Below are 19,945 nucleotides of genomic sequence, written 5' to 3' on the forward strand. Positions count from 1 at the left end.
ACTGTGGAACATCTTGTTTGTGTTTTGCTGTCTAGGAAAGCACACTCAGCAAAAATTCTCATCGAGACATACTCAGAACAGCATTAGCCAGCTCCTGTGCTCATGGAAAACCATTCCCAGAATGGAGCAGGGAGAACCACTGCAGGGCTGGCTGGAGGTTTGCTAGTACAAGCGCTGCTGCAGTTAATGCAGGTACAGTTGTGGTTTGTTGCTTTTTTCAGCCAGGGCCAGCAAGCACACGACTGTGCAGCAGTGACAAGGATCTGCTTCCTTAATTTATTAGACGTTGGGAACCTTTATAGCCAATGCTTCTCACTGCTTGTGCTTCAGCCTGCTCTGCTTTTAATATTAGGGCAGCTGCTCTGTAATGTGTAGTGAGACATGGTTGCCACCCCCAGCATTCCCAGTGGCAGCAAAAGAGTGGAAATACTCTGCCCAGTTAAGACTTCCAGTATCTATCTCCAAAAGGGTGGCAGGATCACAGCCAGCAGAGCAGGGGATGTACCCTCAAACTTTGCTCCTGTGGTCCAGCCTCCAGAGGTTTCCCTGGGAGATGCAGCACCTGCAGACCGATGGGTTAGGAGGCATTTCACATTATTTGTGCAACATTTCCTTTTGCTAATTCCACACCAGTCAGTGAGTACTTGTGTTCTTGTGTTCTTGGCTACACGCAGATCCACAGGAAATGACTATTCTATTTTAAATACTTTTGCGTTTTTTAAAATGGAAGTGAAATGCCAGTTCTGAGCTCTCTGTGAGGAGGAACACAGCCAAACTGCCAGGAATCTCCATGGAGAGCTGCTGGAGCTGTGACTGTCTTACCCTGTGACTTCTAATGCTGTGGCAACCCAGCAACCGGATTAGTGTGTAGCCGTAGGTGAGCTAGGGAATAACAAGGCAGGTTTCTGCCAGGACCTTGTCTCACATGAAGCATTCCTTGAGAGGCAAAGCTCTGTATGAAACATTGACAACTGGGCAAATCTGGGGATCAAAAAAGAGCATTCCATGGTCCTGCCTGAGCTCAATGCTGAAGTGCATTCCTGGTTCTCTTTGGTTTTAGAGGCACTGCTGCACATTGCCAGCTATGGTTGGAAAGCAGTTGGGGTAGCAGAGGAGAGAAGAATCCTACCCATATGGGAAAGTATGTGGCTCCCACATTGTGTTTTCATTGCTTTTAGCTGGTATTTGATCCTTTGAGAGCTCTCCTCAAACCCTGCTGCAAGTGCAAGAAGGTTTTACCTCATTCAGGTGCATCTGAATTTCCCAGCTGGAAGTTCACTGTATCAGGTAATGGCTGGGATACTAGAAAATGCTAGGGATGAGTATTACACGGCCAAAGTTCCTGGGTATAATCCAGCAAAAGGCATGGTAGTGGAGGTAAAACTAAGATGGAAATTGCATTTCTGTTTTGTTGAACTATATATTAGTTCTTTTTTAACTTATTGTTTTGTTGATTTTTTTAAACTCTTTACTGCTGTCAGCATGGAAACAGATTTTACTGCAAATACAGTTGTTTTGAGCATAGTGGGGAGATACTTTTGAGTATTGCATTCTCCTTTTACTGAACCATTGCATGGAGCATACAGAGAGGATCCCTCCTCTCAGCAGGCAAGCAGACAATGGCTGTGATCCTTCTCTTGATGCTTACCCAGCATGATAGCAGTCTGTGCCTCTGAATAAGTATCCTGGTCTAAGCTCAGCCTAGTACCTGGGGCTGGCAGGAGCCCAAACAGAAGTCACAGAACTAATTCTGTTTATACAGGTAAAATCTGAAGCCCTGAGTTTGAGAGGGACACTGCAGAGTGTATGTGAGTAGAAGCCTGCCTCCAGAATGGAAGAGCTTATGGTGTTGGAGTCGTCCCAGGTTTATGACAACACTTATGACCTGGGTAGGTGCAGACCTTTTGTCATTCCAGTCTTTCTGATTGTTACTTCTAAGGATAAACAGTACTTCATTTCTAGAAACTATTGCTCTCAAAAGAGCGAGGTTGTTGAAGGTGAGGGACTGCTTCCAGAGAGTGATGGGTGAGAGGTGCAGTGGGTGGATTCCTGCTTGGGAAAAGTAGGAGCAGCTGAAGGGGAATGAGCCACAAGTCCCTCTGGGACAGTCTTGTCTCCAGCGATTAGCAGCAGTTGCCAAAGAACAGGGCAAACACGTATGGATGTGGCAGGTTGTTCAGGCAATTCTTTAGCCACAAGCAAGTAACTTTTGTTTAATACCCCCAAAGGATTATTATGAATTTATCTAATCACCTATTACAGCCATGTAAACTGTTGGCATAAACAACCTCCTGTCACGATGAGGCCCATGGTTTAACCACACCCTGTGTAGAAGAAGAACTCATTCCATTTGGTTTGATGGTTTCCACTGAGCTCCTCAGGTCAGAAGGTGGCTATGAGCCTGTCACTTCAAAGCTTGCACTCAAGAGAGTCGTAACCACTGTCAATGATTACCATGGAACGGGAGGTAATACTAAACCAGCTTGTACTTGACATAAGGGTCAGCATTAATCAGCAGTTTACGTCTCCTTTATGATTAAATCCAGTGAACTTTGAACACTGTTCGCATAGAGTTTCCTTCACTCAGTCCCACAGCTCTGTGGCTGTGGTCGGTGATGAGCCCTAGAGGCAGCACCTTCTTTCACTCAGGAGATCTATTCCTCTGGAGAATTTCCACCAAGAAGTGGTGACTAATTCCATCGTGAGGTGCACATATGGTGACACCCCCCTGCTGTGAGCAAAAATAAGCTTTCCTTCACACAAGAGTTGATTTTATCATTCCTTTCTATCTCAACCCCCCTCTTCTTCATTCCCAACACAGTCCTCTCTCTCTATTGGGGATTATTCTTTCTCCCTCTTGCTTCCAGAAAAGTTTTCATCCACACTCCATGCTAGTGCCTACCTCCCTGCACAGAGGCTGCCTTCCACTAATGCTGTGGCTTCTTAAATCACTGATCAGTGCTGCTCTCACATCCTACACGTAGACAGCTTCCATGCTACAATGTGTCTTTCATCTGTGTCCGCATCAGAAGTCTCCTTGACAAGTCTCCAGACACGCCTGCTTGCTCATTTTCATTTGTGGTGGGACCAGCTACTCGCTGCGTTGGAGATTTCCTGAAGCTTAAGGCGCTATTCTGCCGTTCTCCCTCTTGTGACTAGTCCCTGTCATTACACGCTCAGGGGAGCAACAGCTCAACGTTCTGTGTTGATCTCACTTGATCAGGGATCTAAAAGCATCTACTGCAGCGAGGCTCTGACTCTCTCGTATCGAGAGCATGGTGAAAAACAGGTCAAAGACACTTCTTATGCCGGGTTTCCACTGTGCAAAACTTTAACTTGCCTGGCTTTGATGGATTATCACAGAATCCCAGCCTGGTTTGGGTTGGAAGGGACTTTAAAACTCATCCAGTATCAACCCCTGCCACAGGCAGGGACACCTTCCACTAGAGCAGCTTGCTCCAAGCCCCTGTGTCCAATCTGACCTCGAACACTGCCAGGGGATGGGGCAGCCACAGCTTCTCTGGGCACCCTGTGCCAGCGCCTCAGCACCCTCACAGGGAAGAACTTCTGCCTAAGAGCTCATCTCAGTCTCCCCTCTGGCAGCTTAAAGCCATTCCCCCTTGTCCTGTTCCTACAGGCCCTTGTCAGCGCCTCACCACCCTTATGAAAGGACTTTTACATTAGGAGATATGTGGCAAAATTGGGGTTTTACTGACCCCAGTATTCATCTGGGTTTGTTCTGATAGCATTTCCATCTGCTTTGGTGTGTTCTGAATTAGTTCTTGAAGTAGGAGTGACAGTCCATGAGGTAGCATATAAACATCATATGGCTTCCTACTTCTCTGGAAGATACCCAGATACATGATCATAGTTATGGTATAGTAACAAAATGAAATGTTCTGATCAGTCTCTAATCCAGCCATTCCAAAAGGTGTTCTATGGTTAGATCTGATGATCTTTTCTGAAGTCTTTTCCAACCTAAGTGATTCTATGATTCCATTCCTTTCCTATTCTGGATTTGCTCCACCAGTGGTTGTGGATTTTAAGTTATTTCATTATTGTTCTAACTAAACTGAGTGCAGTTCCTGGTGCTATACATCATTTCTGCCCTTGCTATTCCAGAGGCCTTCGCTTAACTACTGAACTGGATATCTCCACATCTCAGGGAGAGGAAGAGTTACAGTCACTGCGTTACTAATGGAAAGCTGGAGCTCAGCCGTGTGGCAAGTTTTGGAAGAGTCCTTGAAGCGTGAATGACCTTCTCATCACTCACCAAGATAATCCAGGAGGTCTGTGACAGCACTGGGTAGAGATTCCAGCCCTGTGAAATCCTGGTGAACTAATCCATCTGTAAGCATCCTGTGAAATACCTATACTCAAAAAGCAAAGTGGTGAATTCTGTACTGCAGAACAGGACTGCAGGCAATAAACCATTATTTCTCTCAGCTTTCATGAGAATTCATTGAAACAACCCAGGGGATGTACTTTTGGGAATCCATGATGCTTTGGAAATGGTACAAGCTGGAAGAAAGACAGGACCTAATATACTCCAAACATGCCTAAATGAAATTTAGGCTGCTGTAGCCAGCAGCATGTCACATAACCTAGTGTGTTTCTGGAGCTAAAATAGTCAAAGGGCTTTTCTGGTGTCATTTTTTATATCTAATGCTTTTGATTCCTTCTTATTGGTACTTGTCAACAGCAGGAGAACTGCAATTACACATGAGCAAACATTATTTGCCAGAAGAGCTCTCCAATGGTTCAGCCTGAGGGGGTAGCGAGGCAGCTATGCATAAACATAAAGAATTTATGGACAGATAGAAAATCCTCATTAATAAGCATTTCCACAATTGCATTGTTACCAAAGGGCTCAAGCATCTTCATTTCAAAGTCAGTGAGTTAATCTAGAATCTCATTTTAAGTAGGTCTTCTCTGTCCAGGTAATCTGGGGGTTAATTCTGCAAAGCTACATAGTGCTAACATGAAGAATCTGCTTCCATAGAGAGCTGGGAGAAAGGAATATCTTTTCTTAGTTTCCATTCTTCTCAAGGGTTCCCAATTTTGGGTTCTATTTTGCCTTTTTATGACTAAAAACACACTTCAGGGATTTAAAAATACCAATCTAGCTCATAGTCTGCTAAATACATCTGTAAGTGGGTTTTCTTCTGCCAGATAGGAAGAGAATGATATGCACCATCAAGACTGCCCAGCCCAAGCCCAGTGCACTGGGAGCCCTTATGCTGGGGGCTGCAGCTCGAGGTGGGCAGCACAATCATTACATGAGAACTCCTGCCCCTGCCTGTCCCCATGACCTGCCTGCTGGAGGAGGCAGTAGTGTTGGTATCTGGAAGGAGAGGTGGGAAAGGAGAGAGCGGAGCTGCCACCTGCAGTGTGTGAACAACCGAGGAAAGAACTTCAGCCATTGAAACATCTCACTGTGCATTTGGTGAGAACAGCAGCTTTTAGGTCAAGACTTTAAGATCTGCTTGAAATCAAGTGGTTGTGGGTTGTCTTTGCACTGCAGTGCACTCAGTGTCAAATGGTGCCTCAAGTATCATGCATTTAATGGGTCCAGTTAGGCATCTGTACGTGCCATCGCTCAGTAGAGCTCAGGACAGGGCTCAGTACAGGCAAAACTAAAGTGTTGGAGGACATGCTGAGCTTCTTGTCTAATTGCTCACTTATTATCTACATGGAAGACCCAAAGCTTCTAAACAAGGGCTTGGGGAAGTTGCAGCCAGTGTCCTTTTCTCTTGGAGCCTGTGATCTAGTATCCAAAGTCAAGAAGTTGTAATGACTGAGCAGGCCAGAACACCCAGTCCTGGGGTTCCTGGCATCTCACTGGCTTATTTCCATTCCTGACAGTGGTAGGATTCCTCTTGGGCAGGTTGCACATCTCCACAGGGAATCCCACAGTTCTCCTGTGTGCTGACAGGTCACAGAGCCAGAGCTCTGTTAAGAATTGCATTTCCATATACGGGACAAATGAAGTCTCAGGGATTTTCCTGGTATCACTGATTCCCTGATAACCTCTTTTGTTTTCCTATGCAGGCTTGCCTGAATCCCTCCTACCTTCTTCAGATGGTTGGAGCAAAGAACACATCAAAGATGTAGACATGTCTTTCATCAACTGAATACCAGCAGCCAGGTTATCTGAAGTCATTTTCTGTCTGCCTTCCACTGGGGAGAAAGTGCCTTCAGGGTATCTCATTGTGTACCCCGAAAGTACACAGTAAAACAGCTCTGAAGTAAACAGAGGCAAACCCAGCACCCCCCATCCTCCTCACTGGGACATGCTGTATGCACAATAACACCCCCCTGTGATCTCTTGCCAAGAATAACACAGACAGTCTATTAAAACATCTTTAATACCATGATGTAATTAAAAATATCTAATGTGCAACTCCAAGAAATGAATATGAAGTTCATTTAAATCTCTTTCCACACCCCTCCAAACTTGACTGACAGGTTCCAAACCTTCATTAATGGCCTGAAAATTTATGAATGCCCCAATATTATGGGGGTGTCCATGTATATGAGTTGGGAGCACAAAGAATTAATAATCAGATTTGAAAGGATTTGGGTTCCATGGTAGCTTTAAAAATCCTGCCAGGCACATCATTATATCTGTGAGCATTTAAATTTCTCTTTCAAGTGGTCTGAAAAGAGCTGGAGACACTTGTCCTTTGGGCTTTTAGCAGCCTGTTTGTTGCTTTGAAGCAGAGGTGAACTCTGAGTGCTTTAGTCAAAGGACAGTGTTTGTCTGAATTGATCCCTTTCTTCACAATAACACAGAGTTTATACAGTGCCTCAGCTCTTAGACAAGCAGGGCATCTTGGAATGACTGCCAATGCCCAGAGGAAACTGGAGTGTTGGATTATAAAGTATATCTAGTCACAGACTAATATGAAAGTCAATTAGGAAAGGTCTTCTTGGGTCTGCTCCTGTCTGAGGGACAGTGTTAGATGAGCTACTGCCCTTTCAGAGTCAAGCAGTTCAGTGCAAATGACCAGACTGGTGATCCTCAGCCTCCCCTGCACCTTGTTTTAGCAGATGTGAAATTAAATGTGTTAATTCAAGTCATAGAATGGTTTGGGTTGGAAGGGACTTTAAAGATCATCTAATTCCAAGTCCTGGTTAAAGATTTTAAATAGACAGTGTTAACCCTGAGTTGCCACGACTCAGCCAAGAGACTGGAACTCAGCTGCCCTTTGTTTTTCCTTCGATGCTCTGTGCATTTTGTAGAGGCCAAGTGTAAAAAGCTTTGCTTTTGGAGAGTTCTTGAAGGGCCACATAGATACCATCACTGAGATAGAGCAAAGACAATCAGTAGAGGCAGGCAGAAAACCCCTGCTTTTTCTCTAGAATGTGGGAGCAAGTTGCCTGTTGTGTTCTGACTGTATTTAATGCTGTTCCAGTCTTTGCTGGTGGCAGTACTGCAGGTGGTGTCTCTCTTGCCACAGAAGAGGACACAGCACTTTCTTCAGACACGTCCTCTCCTGATTTGACAGTGTTATTCAGTATTAAGTCTGTATTAGCTCAGGGCCTGACTGCCCAGAGGCATCATTCCATTACATTGACATGAGTAATCCCAGTTGCAGCCCAAGCAAGATCAGTGCAGGCTGCCTCATTTGGATAACGAACAGCTTGCCATCCACCAGGAATCACAAGTTTCCTGTAGAGCAGGATCCATTGTCTCAAAGTATGGCAGTGCAAGTGCTAGCAAGTTGAAGTAAGGCACTGAGGCTCTGGGAGTCCTGCAGGAAAATCACTTGCATCCTCCAGTGACTTACAGTGGTGTGGTTTCTGTATGTGCCCTATGAACTGCCCTCTGGCAGAATTATTGAGTCCCAGAGTAACGGTCAGATGTCATCAAAGACCCTGCTGTTCCTGTTACTGAAGCTGTTCTCCTTCACCATCACTCGGTATGAGATGCGCATGAAAGAGCCAGTGAGCAGCACGACAAAGAGGATGAGGAGCAAAGACCAGACCCCCGGTTCAATCCCCTTGAGAAAGCTCGGGCTGTCCTGGGGGATAGTGTTGGTCAGACTCAGCAGGTATCCCAGACTCCAGCCAGAGGATCTATCACCCATCTATTGAAAGAAAAAGGAGGAGAGGTGAGAAGAGGAGACACTCTGGACCTCAACTGTATTTCTGTGCACAGGCCTAAGGCCTCATATACTTTATTTGAGATTGATCCAAGGTTTGAAATGAGAGGCAATCGCACTCCCGGTGCCCTGAGTGAACTAACAGGCCTTCATTGCCCCAACCAGCCTCACCTGACACTTCTGCCCCCCTGCCTCTGCCCGTGGGCCTGGGAGCTCCATTTAAGCTCTGGCCTGGGCAGCCCCTTCTTCCCTGAGCTAGGCTGTAGGTGTGTGCTGTTCCTTTGCTTCTTGCTATCTGGTTTTCCCAGGTGGATCTTAAGTCTTTAGTTCTGTCTCTGGCCCTGTTGCCTGGTTGCCACCTCAGACCTATGTTACAGGCTTCCCAGACTGGGCTCCCTGGATGTGCCCTGGTCCTACCTCCTTACCTTGCCTTAGCGTGATGGCTGACTGAACTGCTGTCACTGCTGCAGCCCTGCTCACTGGGACTGTGCTTTACTGGTGAGTTGTGACAGGGTCTGGGAATAGGCTTTCTTTTCATTTGTGAAGGGGAGAACCTGAATCCAATCCTCCTTTTCTTGGGGGCTCCAGATCCTGAAGCAATTTCATACCTTGTAATCCAGTTATAAAGCCTCACTGGTATAAAGAGGTAGGGCAACATCTTTTGGCTCAGAAAATATCAGCAGCTTGTCCTTAGCATAAAGTGTCACTCAAGCAATGTCTGCCTGTTGGATACAAGCTCTAAAGGATAACACTGCTCCAGGTAGGGTTTTGACCCATCTGTTTTTCAGAGAGGACAGTGCAATCTCTAGCTTTCTGTCACTGTCTTTCTTGCTTATCACAGTTATGAATTTATTTTGCAAAAGCATCTTGCTGGAGAAACCTGGCTGGTTTGGGCTTGCAGGAATGGGGACAGGTTGGCTTTGCTGAAAACGCCCCTCCCTTGTAACTGGAAGTACACACTGTAGGTAACTGACCTTCTTCTGGAATGAAGTCCAGACAGACCCATTGAAGTCAAAGGTGTATCCCTTTGTACTGAGGTGAAAGATGAAGGCAGACACAAGGCAGTAATCTGCAAGTGTATCCAGGCTTGTCTGGGACTCCTTCAGCAGCTGGTGTCATTTCCAAAAGAAGATGAGGAAAAAAATAAAGCAAATATTCAGTAGCAGAATTTCAGCCCTGCTATAACCTCTCCTTTCCTGCTCTGGGGTGACCTGTGGGACTGCAGGAAGGCTTTGTGTCCTGTGCAGACTGAAACCATGTTTCCTGCACCTTCTGGAATGCAGTCTGGGAACTGGTGTCATCTCTATGTGCCTTTGTTCCCATCTTATTAAAGCCCAGGCAGTTCAAGAGCAGCAAGGGTGGCAGGCAGGTCTCCTGCAGTTGCCTTGCAGGTGCACTGCTTGGTATGATCATCTGCTCTCTAATTAGGTTGAGCTAATGCTGCAGCCTTTCTCTCAGCAGGAACATGAACAAGATCTGTTTCTTCTGTCCAGAAGAGAAAGTTCTAAGAAACAGCTTTGCTACCCCATTAGCAAACTGTCCAGTTTGAATGTTACTGTGGATGCTGGTCAGTGTAGGCACAAATGAGTGTGACCTCTAAGCCATAAACTGAGGGAGAGAACTTGCAACTTCTCCCTGGCTTGGCCTGCATGGACCTAGGTGAAATGGGAAAGCTGCTGGCATTTGAGTGAATGTTCCTTGTGCTTAAGGAGAGAAGGGTGATGTGCAGGAGTGAGTAGACAGCCTTCCTGTTTACTCCTTAATATGCAGCAAAAGCTACTTGTGGCTTTTCATTTAACTCAGTCCAGGCGTTACCAGCAGCTGGGATTTGAAAGAAAATAAGGGGAGCCTGTTTCCTCAAAGTGAATGTAAACAGCAAACAGGAAAATCCAGGTTTTTCCTTGAGGGAGCCAGTCAATTAAGCTCTGTCAGTCTGAGCCCTATGGGGTTTTACAACAGCCTGTTCCTTGCTTTGCACTCTCCTTGCACACTGAGTTATTCCAGTTACCTCATTGATGGACATCCCACAAAGCCTGTTGACTGCCTGACCCAAGTCAGGAGAGGGCACGGTTTCTCTCATGAAGTCCATGGCCTCAGAAATCACCTGCAACAGAAATAATCATCAGGTCACACTGCATTTTGCATCCTCACATCACATACAGTGCCTATAGGAAAGAAAGTGGCAGTAGCCGTGGGGTGTGTGGCCAGGGTGCCCTCTCCATGTGCCTGTATTGGTGGTTATGGTGTTTCTGATGTGTGCAAGGAGGACAAGCAGACCTGTTACTCTCTGGAGATAGACACAGGACTGTTTCTAGCTTTTGTGCCCTGCCTGGATAAGTAGACTAGTCCTTCTGCTCCTTGGCACTGTGTCCATGGGAGGCTCTCAGGAGCAGGAAGCTGAGGAAATGTTTGTAATTCCTTCCTTGAAATGCACTCGGATTGTCCTGGGATCTTGAGCTAGTCCTGACTTAACAACCCAATGACTTTGGACGCTAGATCCAGGGTCTCAGATACAAGGATGCTTGTGGTGGAACGTGCCCAAATGTTTGCTGAGGAAGTGACAGAAGATCTTCAGCTTCACCACAGACTTCATGTGAGCAGACCTGCTCAGCAGGAGACTCTTGGCTGTTCTATTGCGGCTGGCTCTGTGGAGCCCCAGCATTTGTCTTGCAGCAAGCACTGCTGAGACATGGATGAGCAAAGCCCTGTCACAGTCACTGGTAGGAAGCCTGTGGTCCATATTTGACCAGCTGTGTGTCAATGAGGAGGAGAGGGCAGGAGAGCACCTGTAGAGCATTACCCAAAGCAGAGGGCACGGTGTGGCAACTCCCACTGTACTTCTTAATGATCAAACTGGTCCCATGGCATGGATTCTCCACACCAGTTGCCTACCCCAGTGTAGATGAGAACTCACCAGAAACCTGGTCCGGAGAGGCTTGAAGACTCCGCTGAGGGAATGCTTGAAGAAGTTGCAGGAAGAGGAAGAGTTGAGCAGGCTCTGCATGAGTCTCATGCAGGCGGTGGGATTGCTGGAGCCGGTGATATTGAAGACCTCAGGGCCAGAGATGTCTGATGTGTCCTCACTGACAGCACAAGGCCCAGCATGCACCGATTGCCACTGCACTTCCCGGGAGTAGGAGATGGGCCAGCAAGGATTAAACACAGTTTTAGCCCCTCTCTGATCCTAGAGGCAGAATAAAACAAGGACAGAGGCAGCAAGGGAACGGGCTGGCATCCCAGGGCTTCACGAAGGAAGACAAAATGGGACAGAGTGAAGAATGGTTTTCCTCTGCCACCAGGGTATTGTAATGAGCAAACAGGCTGCAAATGTTTGCAAACCTTGTCTCAGGCACTCAGCTGGAAGTCCCAGACCAATGCAGCAGCCTCCCAGCTCCCGCAGGGTCCAGGCAAGCTGCAATGACTGGGCCTGCTATGGGAGGCTGAGGAGTCCCAGTGCTACCTGCTCTCCCTTAAACCAGAAATACAGTTTCAATGGATCCTGTACTCTTTCTAGTTGCAAGAAAGATGCTGTTCAGGTCCACCATCCAGATGGCTCAACACCTCAAGAACCAGTGTTTCTTATCAGGAGATAAGGGGAATGGCTTTAACCTGCCAGAGGGGAGACTGAGATGAGCTCTTAGGCAGAAGCTCTTCCCTGTGAGGGTGCTGAGGCGCTGGCACAGGGTGCCCAGAGAAGCTGTGGCTGCCCCATCCCTGGCAGTGTTCAAGGCCAGGTTGGACACAGGGGCTTGGAGCAAGCTGCTCTAGTGGAAGGTGTCCCTGCCTATGGCAGGGGTTGGAGCTGGATGAGCTTTAAGGTCCCTACCAACACAAACCAGTCTGGGATCTCTAGGAATTCTCAATATAACTGTGGTGAAGTGGGTCTCTATGTAGGACATTCAGGTCTCATATAAGAGGTGTGGTTTAGAAGGGGACAAGTGGATGGGCAGCAGGTAGTTTATTTCTGACAAAAAAAAACCAGGTTTGGTGGAGACTAAGGTGATTCCTGACTTTACATCAGATCCTGCCTCCTGCCAAGTATAATAAAGTTTGGAAGAACCAAAGGACCTGTATGTTTTCCAGGTGAAATAGTGCTCTTTTAAAGATGCTTCAGGGTTTAAGTCAGCAAAGGAAATACCCCAAATGGAAGGTCCCCGTTGGTTCCTGGGTGCTGCTGTTCTTCACCCTGAAGGTGATCTTAGCACCTCTGGAGAGCAGTTTTGTGCTCATGTGTATTAAGAAAGAAGCCAAATAGAGCCTGCAAGTAGGAAACCCCTGAATGGGTGCCTGTGTGTCTGCTTGGAGGGCATTGATTCAGGCATAGGGAGTATGTTCTACCAATGCATTTGGCTTTTTTAAAGTATATGCAAATTCCCTGTGTTAAAGACAGTGATTGACATTTTGCCTGTTAGAAGCTACACCTTGTGCAACTTTTGTATAGTACTGTTGTAGTCAGGAACCCTGCAAACACCCTCTGTTGATACTCACTTGAATGAGCAGAGCGAGTAGCCTGCTGCGGAGCTGGGCTGTGCCGTGGCAGGGGCAGTGATGAGTGTACACTCTGTGTGTCTGACCATACAGCTGCAGCTTCACCTCCTCTGTAGGTGCCTGGTTCTCCTCTTCTACCTTGGCAGTGAGCAGTGCTGAGGTTCCTCCCACCAACAGGACTCCTGCCATCCCCTTCCCGGAGGGGACCAACTGTCCTCGCCAGTCGTACTGACCCAAAAGGAACCAGAGAGGTCAGTTCTTAAAACATCTGCATCTGGTCGCAGTCACAGTGCAAGCATTAGTGCACAGAGAGAGAAAGCTCTTTGGTGCAGTACAGCCCAACTTCTTGTTTTGCCCACAGGATATAAGGATGCTGAAGTGGTGGCTTGGCAGGGAACAGAGGAGCCATTGAACAAGCACTGCCATCTGCACTGAGAGCTCCCCACAGCCAGTGAGAGCAAACGGGGCTCAGCAAGCAGTGGTCTTGGCAGGTAGGAGCAGGGGAAAGAAGAGAGGGTGGTGGAAAGGAGGTTTCTAGGTGGGAAGGTATGGGCTTCAAGTGCTGCCTTGGTACTAAAGTGACCCTGCTGTCAGATGAGCCCTGATGTTTCATCTCCTGCAGTCTTGCAGAACTGATTTTGGGGATGCTGAAGTTAGCAGTGCAGGCAGGCAGGTTTACATGGGTGGAAATGCTCTGCCCTGGCTGGGGGAGGCTGTGCTGGAATTTGCTAGCAATTCCCTAACCAGTGCATGCTTGCTGCTGGTAATCAGAACTGCCTTTCACTTTGCTGATGTGGAATCACTTGGCCTAACCTGCCTTTCTCCTGCCCTTTGAGTTCTTAAGAAGAACTCAAAGGCTTTGGCTTGAGGGGACAGCAAGGAAACTCCTGTGTATTCTTTCTGTTTAGTGTGCCTTCTGAATACTGACCAGTCCCCTGTGCTGGGGACACTCAGATTTACTCTCACTGGCATCTCCATAAGAGGCTTTTGCTTTGGCAGCAAAAGACTGCTTCTCTGTCCACCATCCACAGGATATCCTGTGGGACTGCTGGTCTCCAGGGGCAATGCCACAAACAGCAGCAATGCCTGTTTGACAGTGGTGCTGAGCTAGAGCTGCAGGGACTTGGAGCAGTGGAGTTGTTACTGACACCCCAGGGCCAGGTTATGCAAGCATGGGATGTGTTGTCCAGGAAGTCTCACGTCTGTTAGGGCAACTGTGTGAGTATGACCATGACAAGCTATATTAGAGCTTTAGTCCTTCATCCTAGTTATAACCATCTCATACTCTGTCCCCCAACCAGCTGGTGCTGGATATAACCTTCCTCCTCTGAAAGGCAGTGCAAGTTGTGCTTAAGCATTGTTTAAGCTACAGGATTTCAACGTACATACATGTCTGTATGGCTGTTTGCTAATGGGAGTTGTTCAGTTCTCTACTCCCCAGGTAGGATTGTCCTTTACCTTGAAGAAGTTCTCCAGGACATAGTTAACAGCAACCCAATTGAATGCTTCCTTTTCTGGACTGGACAGGATTTGTGCCCCCTGAAACTTGAAAGGAGATGACTTCAGGGCTGCAAGGAGACCATCAGAGAGGATGGGATGGGTGAGGCTAAACAGAAAAGAAAAAGGCACATTTGTTGCTGCAGGACCCTGCAGGAGCAACCTGTATTGGAGGCATAGCTGCAGGGCTTTTGCTGTGCTCCTGCTTTGGGTAGCAGCACGGAGACAAAATGACAATCCCACTCCTGCTGCTGCTTCCCTCTCTCTTCACATGGCACTAAGGGTGAGAAGAGCAGAGGGGTGGTTTGAGCAGTTGTGCCACCATTTGAGAGCTTTGTACCCTGTGCCACTGAGGGAGTCCTGTGGCCTTGCTCCCCTGACCAGGTCCCCTCCAGGCTTTACTTTTCCCCAGTGTCTAAAGCTGATAAAAGTCCCAGTAATGAGGTAACTGAGAACAGGATCCACAAAAGTGTGTATGATGAGGTGGATCTCCCCACCACCATTCCCAGGCTGCTGACAAGAAGCACCCCTGCAAGCCCAGGTGGGCTGTCACATAAACTTCAACTTCCAGACTGATGGGTGTTTTCCCAAGCACAGCTGTGAAGGACACAACACAGACTGGTAGCAATAGCAAGACTGTCATCCTCATGGCTGCTTGGGGGGACACTGTGGACACACAGCCGCAGTCCCCTGGGGTACATCAGGACCTGGGGAAGGTTTACCTGGCTACCAGGCCAGGGATGGAGCACTGCACAGCAGGCAGGCTGGCATGCAGCCACAGACTGATCCCATGGCGTGTGCTGATGGCTGGGGATGGGTTTGCAATGTTCACTCACTTCAATGGCCTCGTGCTGGCGGTTGCTCCCAGGTAGAGTGGGGTTTGGCTGTGCTGCTCTGCTGGGATCTCTTGCTGGGCCCAGGTCAAACAGGGCTGCAGGCTCTCCATGACTTTCTGAGGAGAATCTGCGTAATTGGAGACTCCCAGACCTGAGGACCAGGGATAAAATTGGCATTTTCTAAGGAAAGGCATGGAAGAAGTGTGAGAGCTGTTACCCAGGAGGTTGCTATCCTAGGGCATGGCTAAAGTCAGGACCTGCCACAGGTGGAATGGAGTTCCTCCATGTACCCATCCTGCTGAAATATGGTACTGGGAGGGAAACACGTGCATGTAAATCCCAAATCACACTGAGAGGAACCTAGCTCTGCTGCCGAGATGTCCTACAAGTGACCATTTATCAATCAAAGGGCAGTTCAGCAGCTGAGGCCACAAGAGGAAAAATGTGGCTTTAGCCACTGTAAAAGATAAGCAAAAGGACATGCTGCCATGCAGACAGAGCTGAGGCTGATGTGTCACCTCTCTCCTCCAGCCACTTCCTCTTGTGCCGACAAAGGTGGCTTCTGAGCCACCACAAGACACCTCTGCTCTAGAGGAAGCTGTTGCTGCGCAGACAGAAGCTGTGTGCAAGCCCTGCCTCGTCTTTCCAGCAAGATTCAATGGAGTCTTACATGCTGGCTTTGAACTACTACCCAGAAAGAGCTTCACTTCCCCATCCTCTGCCCATCATCTTCCTGGCTGTGTGACTCCCTGCTTTGCTTTCCTGGGCCCTGTGTAGGGCTGAGCTGCAGCTTGTCTGCAGCTACTCCAAGGCTGTAGAGGGTGTAGGCAAAGGATGAATTCTCACATGTGGGTGAGAGAGCTCCCTGCACCTCTTATTGCTGCTGCTGCAAACTGCTGCTCTGAGCTGTAGTTGTTGGTTTTAAGCCATCTGGTGAAGGTGGCAGCAGGCAAGGGACATGTACAAGGTTTCAGGGAGCCCTTACTGCATCTTCTCTACATGGTTTGTATTGCCTACAGCCTGCAAGGGCACAAACCCTCTTCCCTGCTTGCTGTGCAGCTGCCCTCCCACAGCATACTGCTACTGGGAGTTCAGGGTTTCCCAGCATCCTGCTATAATCAGGCTTCAACATCAGAGCAAGATTCAGAGATAGGGAAGGAAAACCCCAAGCATTACTGCATGAAACCTTATCAGCTGGCATTGGCAGGGCTAAACTGGTTCAAACTAGTGAGGAAGACCCCAATATTCTCCAAAATTTGACACCTAAACCCACACTGTACTCATGCTTGTGCTATCAAACCCTACATAGGGGGCTGGAGTCTTTGTACTTCTGTTGCTCCGGAGCTACACCAGCTACACACATTAGAGCCCAGAGTACAGTCAGGAGGAAGCAAAATGTCACCCTGCAGCCAGGTTTGTCTCTGTTGCTGTTCACTTGGTAAGAAGCTCAGCAACTTTGGCTGTGCCACTGATCCACATGGACATGGGGATGAGCCCTGTCCCCTCTCTGAGCTTCTGTGCCTGCAGCAGGCTAAAGAAACTGTCACCTGCTGTTGATGTCCAGCTGTGTATGGCTAAATCTGCCCACGTTGAGAAGACTCATGGTGGAAATAAGCAGCTTTTGCTTCACTATCACCACTGTTTCAGCATACAGCCTGATGATAGAGGAGCCAAGGACATCGCAATAATGGTCCATGCACAGATCTCTGTTTCTATCCATCCCAAGCCAGTCCCACAGCCCAGCCAGCATGAATCGGACACCTTACCTTGCACAGGACAGGAACTACATTCTCTGATCACCCCGGTCTTATTTGCCTTGGTGGTGGTCCACTGGTAGATGAACAGGTTGGTGCAGGATGGGCCAGCATCCAGAACAATGCCATACTGGAAAACCCCAAAAACATTCCAGATCAACACCACTGAATGTGTGCTGCTTTGTTACTGTAGCATTGTGTAGGTAACCCATGGGCCTGCACTGCAGTGTCTGAGTTAGCTTTTTACATGCAAAGAAAGGGTGAAGCCAGAAGATGATGTGGATTTGCAGCGAACCATCTGCATTTCTGAATATACATGAGGAGCAGCAGGAGTGGAGACACCCAGAAATCCTTCAGAACTACAGTGGTGTGCTGTGTTCTTGAAACCAGGCAGAGGGCTTCCACTGAGCTTAGCCACCTGGAGCTCAGGAAAAACAGGTCTTAAACCAGTGGGAGATGGCAGTATCCAGGCTTTTGACTGATTCTGGGACTCAGGCTGCTGCTGGATTGGTTTGCTACAGCTTTTGTGCAGGAATTAGAGGGCTGTGGCTTGTTCCTACTTCTGAGGAACCTGAATCCCACATCCCCTTGATGCCCCACTGTGGAGATGGTGTGACATGGGCAGGAGCTGCAGCACACTGGGACCATCCAGCACATACACTGTCCAGTGCAGCAGCCCCACTGAGACCAAGATAGCATCTTGGTGGAAAGAGGAGCAGCGAGCATGGGATTTCTCAACACCTTGTCCACTGACAGTCATCCTGTTACCTAGCAGGGAGGCCAAGGGCTTGCTTAGTCTCTTTGCAGCCCAGCGTCTGGGCTGTTTGCTGCTGACCAAGCTTTGCTGAGCTGCAGCTCATATATGAGGATTGGGTAGTGAGAGGCCACTGGTGTACCCTGCAGTGCAGCTCTGTGGCTGTTCTGGACGTCCTCAGACTCAAAATAGCCCTAGTGCTATCCTAGGGTCTCCTTCTCTCCTCCCACTATTACATGACCACAAATGGGTATTTACACAGATGGAGAAGAAACTCATGAGATCTGGGGGGGGGGGGACACACGATGACACACATGTTCTAAGCTGTTATCTTGCACAGAAATAGTTGTAGCTGTGACTGAGTGGGAGGAGAAACCTCCCGAGAGGTTTGATGTTGACACCATCAGCAGGGTTTTAGCACAAGACAGAGCATGGCTGCAGCCTCAGAGCCAAGCTGGCTGCCTCTTCCCTTGGGAGTCCAAGCTGCACCAGACACAGTGCCTGGGACTGGAGCTGGAGCAGAAATGCGGAAGGAGGACGGAGCTCCCTGCCTGAGCCTGCTGGCATCTGCCCACATGAGTGACAGCTCCTATTGCTCATAGGGACACGTCGGCTGCTGCAGAAGAGGAAGGAACGGGTGGTGTTGGCAGAGGAACCTGGGGTTCTTCCTCCTTCACAAAAGGAGAGGCTGCTGGGAGCGCAAGGGAGGAGGAAGGATCATGGCGCTTCTGCCCCAGCTCGGCCCCAGGGAAGGACAGAGCACGCAGCAGTAAGGGTTTGTTTTTTTTTTTTTTGTTTTAAATCCAGTTTTGTCCCTTAGAGGAGTGTGGAGGAGGGGCAGTGTCTCTAACCACACAGGTTAACCTGCTTCTGGTTGATTCAACCACAGCGTGCCAACTGCTCCCACCTCAGCAGCGGGTACATCAAGAGGCAGAGCGGGTGGGCATTAACCCCCTGGTCACCAGGCAGATCTGACCCTGCCATGTAGAACAGGTTGGCTCTTTGGTTAAAATCAAGAGAGAACAGAAGAGGAGAAGGCATGGAAGATACATAGATATATAGATAGATAGATAGATATACACATATAAAATATATATAATACATATATTTAATAGAGAAGCAGCAGTTCAGGCCCAGATTCCTACCAACTTTGAAGAGGGATCTAGCTCTTTCCCACCCCTAACACCTCTGGACTCTTGGGGTAGCTTCTGACATGAGCTCCCCAGCCTGTGGTGAGCATCTCTGCTGATCCATGGCCCACATCCAGCTTGTATTTCCCAGTCCAGCCAAAGGGGTTGGTTTGTTTTTTCACTTTGAAAAGCTACAGCATGTTAAAGTATGCCAATCTGTCCTCATAGTCTTATTGTAGTCCCTTCCTCAGTTTGTTTCAGGCTAGTAAATAACTCAGTAGTGCAATGAATGTAAAAAGCAACAAAACACACCAGTTCAAATGCCCAGCTTGCACAAGGAAACAGCAGGTTCTCCTTAAGAAGTGGCCCCATAGGCAAGGAGAAGGTCTTCTGCTTATTGTCCCACCTGACCCCAGTTTGGCCACCCCTTAGGTGGATGCTCTTACCTTGGTCCTGAGAGGGGTGTAGGGCACATCTTTAGTGGAGACGCAGAGCAGCACGATGCCCGTCAGTCCTGCCACGATCACCAGCCAGGGGGGAAGCAGTTCACGCCAAGACATGAAGTGCTTTCTCCCTACAGAGAGACACGAGAGGAAGCAGTGGAGCAGTGAACTGACAGCGGCTACTTCCACAACCTTTAAAAGAGAAGAAAGGCGGAGCTGGGGCCACGCTCTGGGTTCAGCCCAGCCCCAAGCCACGGGGACCACAGGGAGCGATGACTCAAGCAGTTCTCCTTCCATCCCTCCACACAGTAAATACAATGATGGCTTCGTGCCTGCTCCAGTGCAAAGGCATCAGTGCAACCTCGAAACTGCCCTGGGCGATGGGGTTGAGGTAAACAGACCTGTGGGGTTAACTCAGCTGTGTGATGAGCAGGCAGCAGGCAGAACTCATGTGTTTGGTATTCTGCTCCTGGCAGTGCTAGCTGTCAAAATTAGAAGTGGGAAAACTCCTTATGCTGGGTTTACTTAGGTCTGAGGGCTCCAGGGTGAACCTGGGGTGCTTCTCCACAAGCATGTGTGCACTGGACTGGGGCAGAGCACAGTTCCTGCAGGCTGCTCCTGCCTCATATCAGGTGGCACTTGGGACACGAAAACCCATGCACATTTGTGTTTATACCTACAGGATACTCTGGCTGGTTTGGCCTTTGCTGTGGGTAGGAGACAGCAGGGGTGCTTGAAACTTTGCCTCCAGAAGGTCAGTGTCAGCATAGGTGTCTGTACACCCTTTCCACAGCCTTTCCGTGAAGGATAACCAACCCCCAGACTTTACAAACCATGTGCCTGCTTTCTACTTTCTGGTGCCACAAAGACATGTCCCCCAAACCAGAATTTCTGGAGAAAAATGTGTTGTTCCCAGGAGATGGGCTCCCTTCAGC

General features: G+C 48.5%; 1 protein-coding gene across 1 annotated transcript; it reads right to left on the reverse strand.

Moving 5' to 3' along the window:
- Positions 1 to 6,350: 6,350 nt before the first annotated feature.
- LOC133283184 (ectonucleoside triphosphate diphosphohydrolase 2-like) lies at positions 6,351 to 19,770 on the reverse strand. Its single transcript, XM_061479724.1, has 9 exons — positions 19,014 to 19,770; positions 16,696 to 16,813; positions 14,930 to 15,080; positions 14,055 to 14,202; positions 12,597 to 12,824; positions 11,023 to 11,292; positions 10,117 to 10,212; positions 9,083 to 9,217; positions 6,351 to 8,093 (listed from the first exon to the last, which is right to left on the reverse strand). Exons 1-9 carry the CDS (start codon positions 19,305 to 19,307, stop codon positions 7,863 to 7,865), a joined length of 1,671 nt encoding a protein of 556 aa, XP_061335708.1. The 5' UTR covers positions 19,308 to 19,770; the 3' UTR covers positions 6,351 to 7,862.
- Positions 19,771 to 19,945: the final 175 nt, after the last annotated feature.

This window comes from Pezoporus flaviventris, unplaced genomic scaffold (genome assembly GCF_033815535.1).
Source record: "Pezoporus flaviventris isolate CSIRO_AGI_PZ_B2104156 unplaced genomic scaffold, CSIRO_AGI_Pfla_v1 ptg000154l, whole genome shotgun sequence".
Lineage (NCBI taxonomy): Eukaryota > Metazoa > Chordata > Aves > Psittaciformes > Psittacidae > Pezoporus > Pezoporus flaviventris.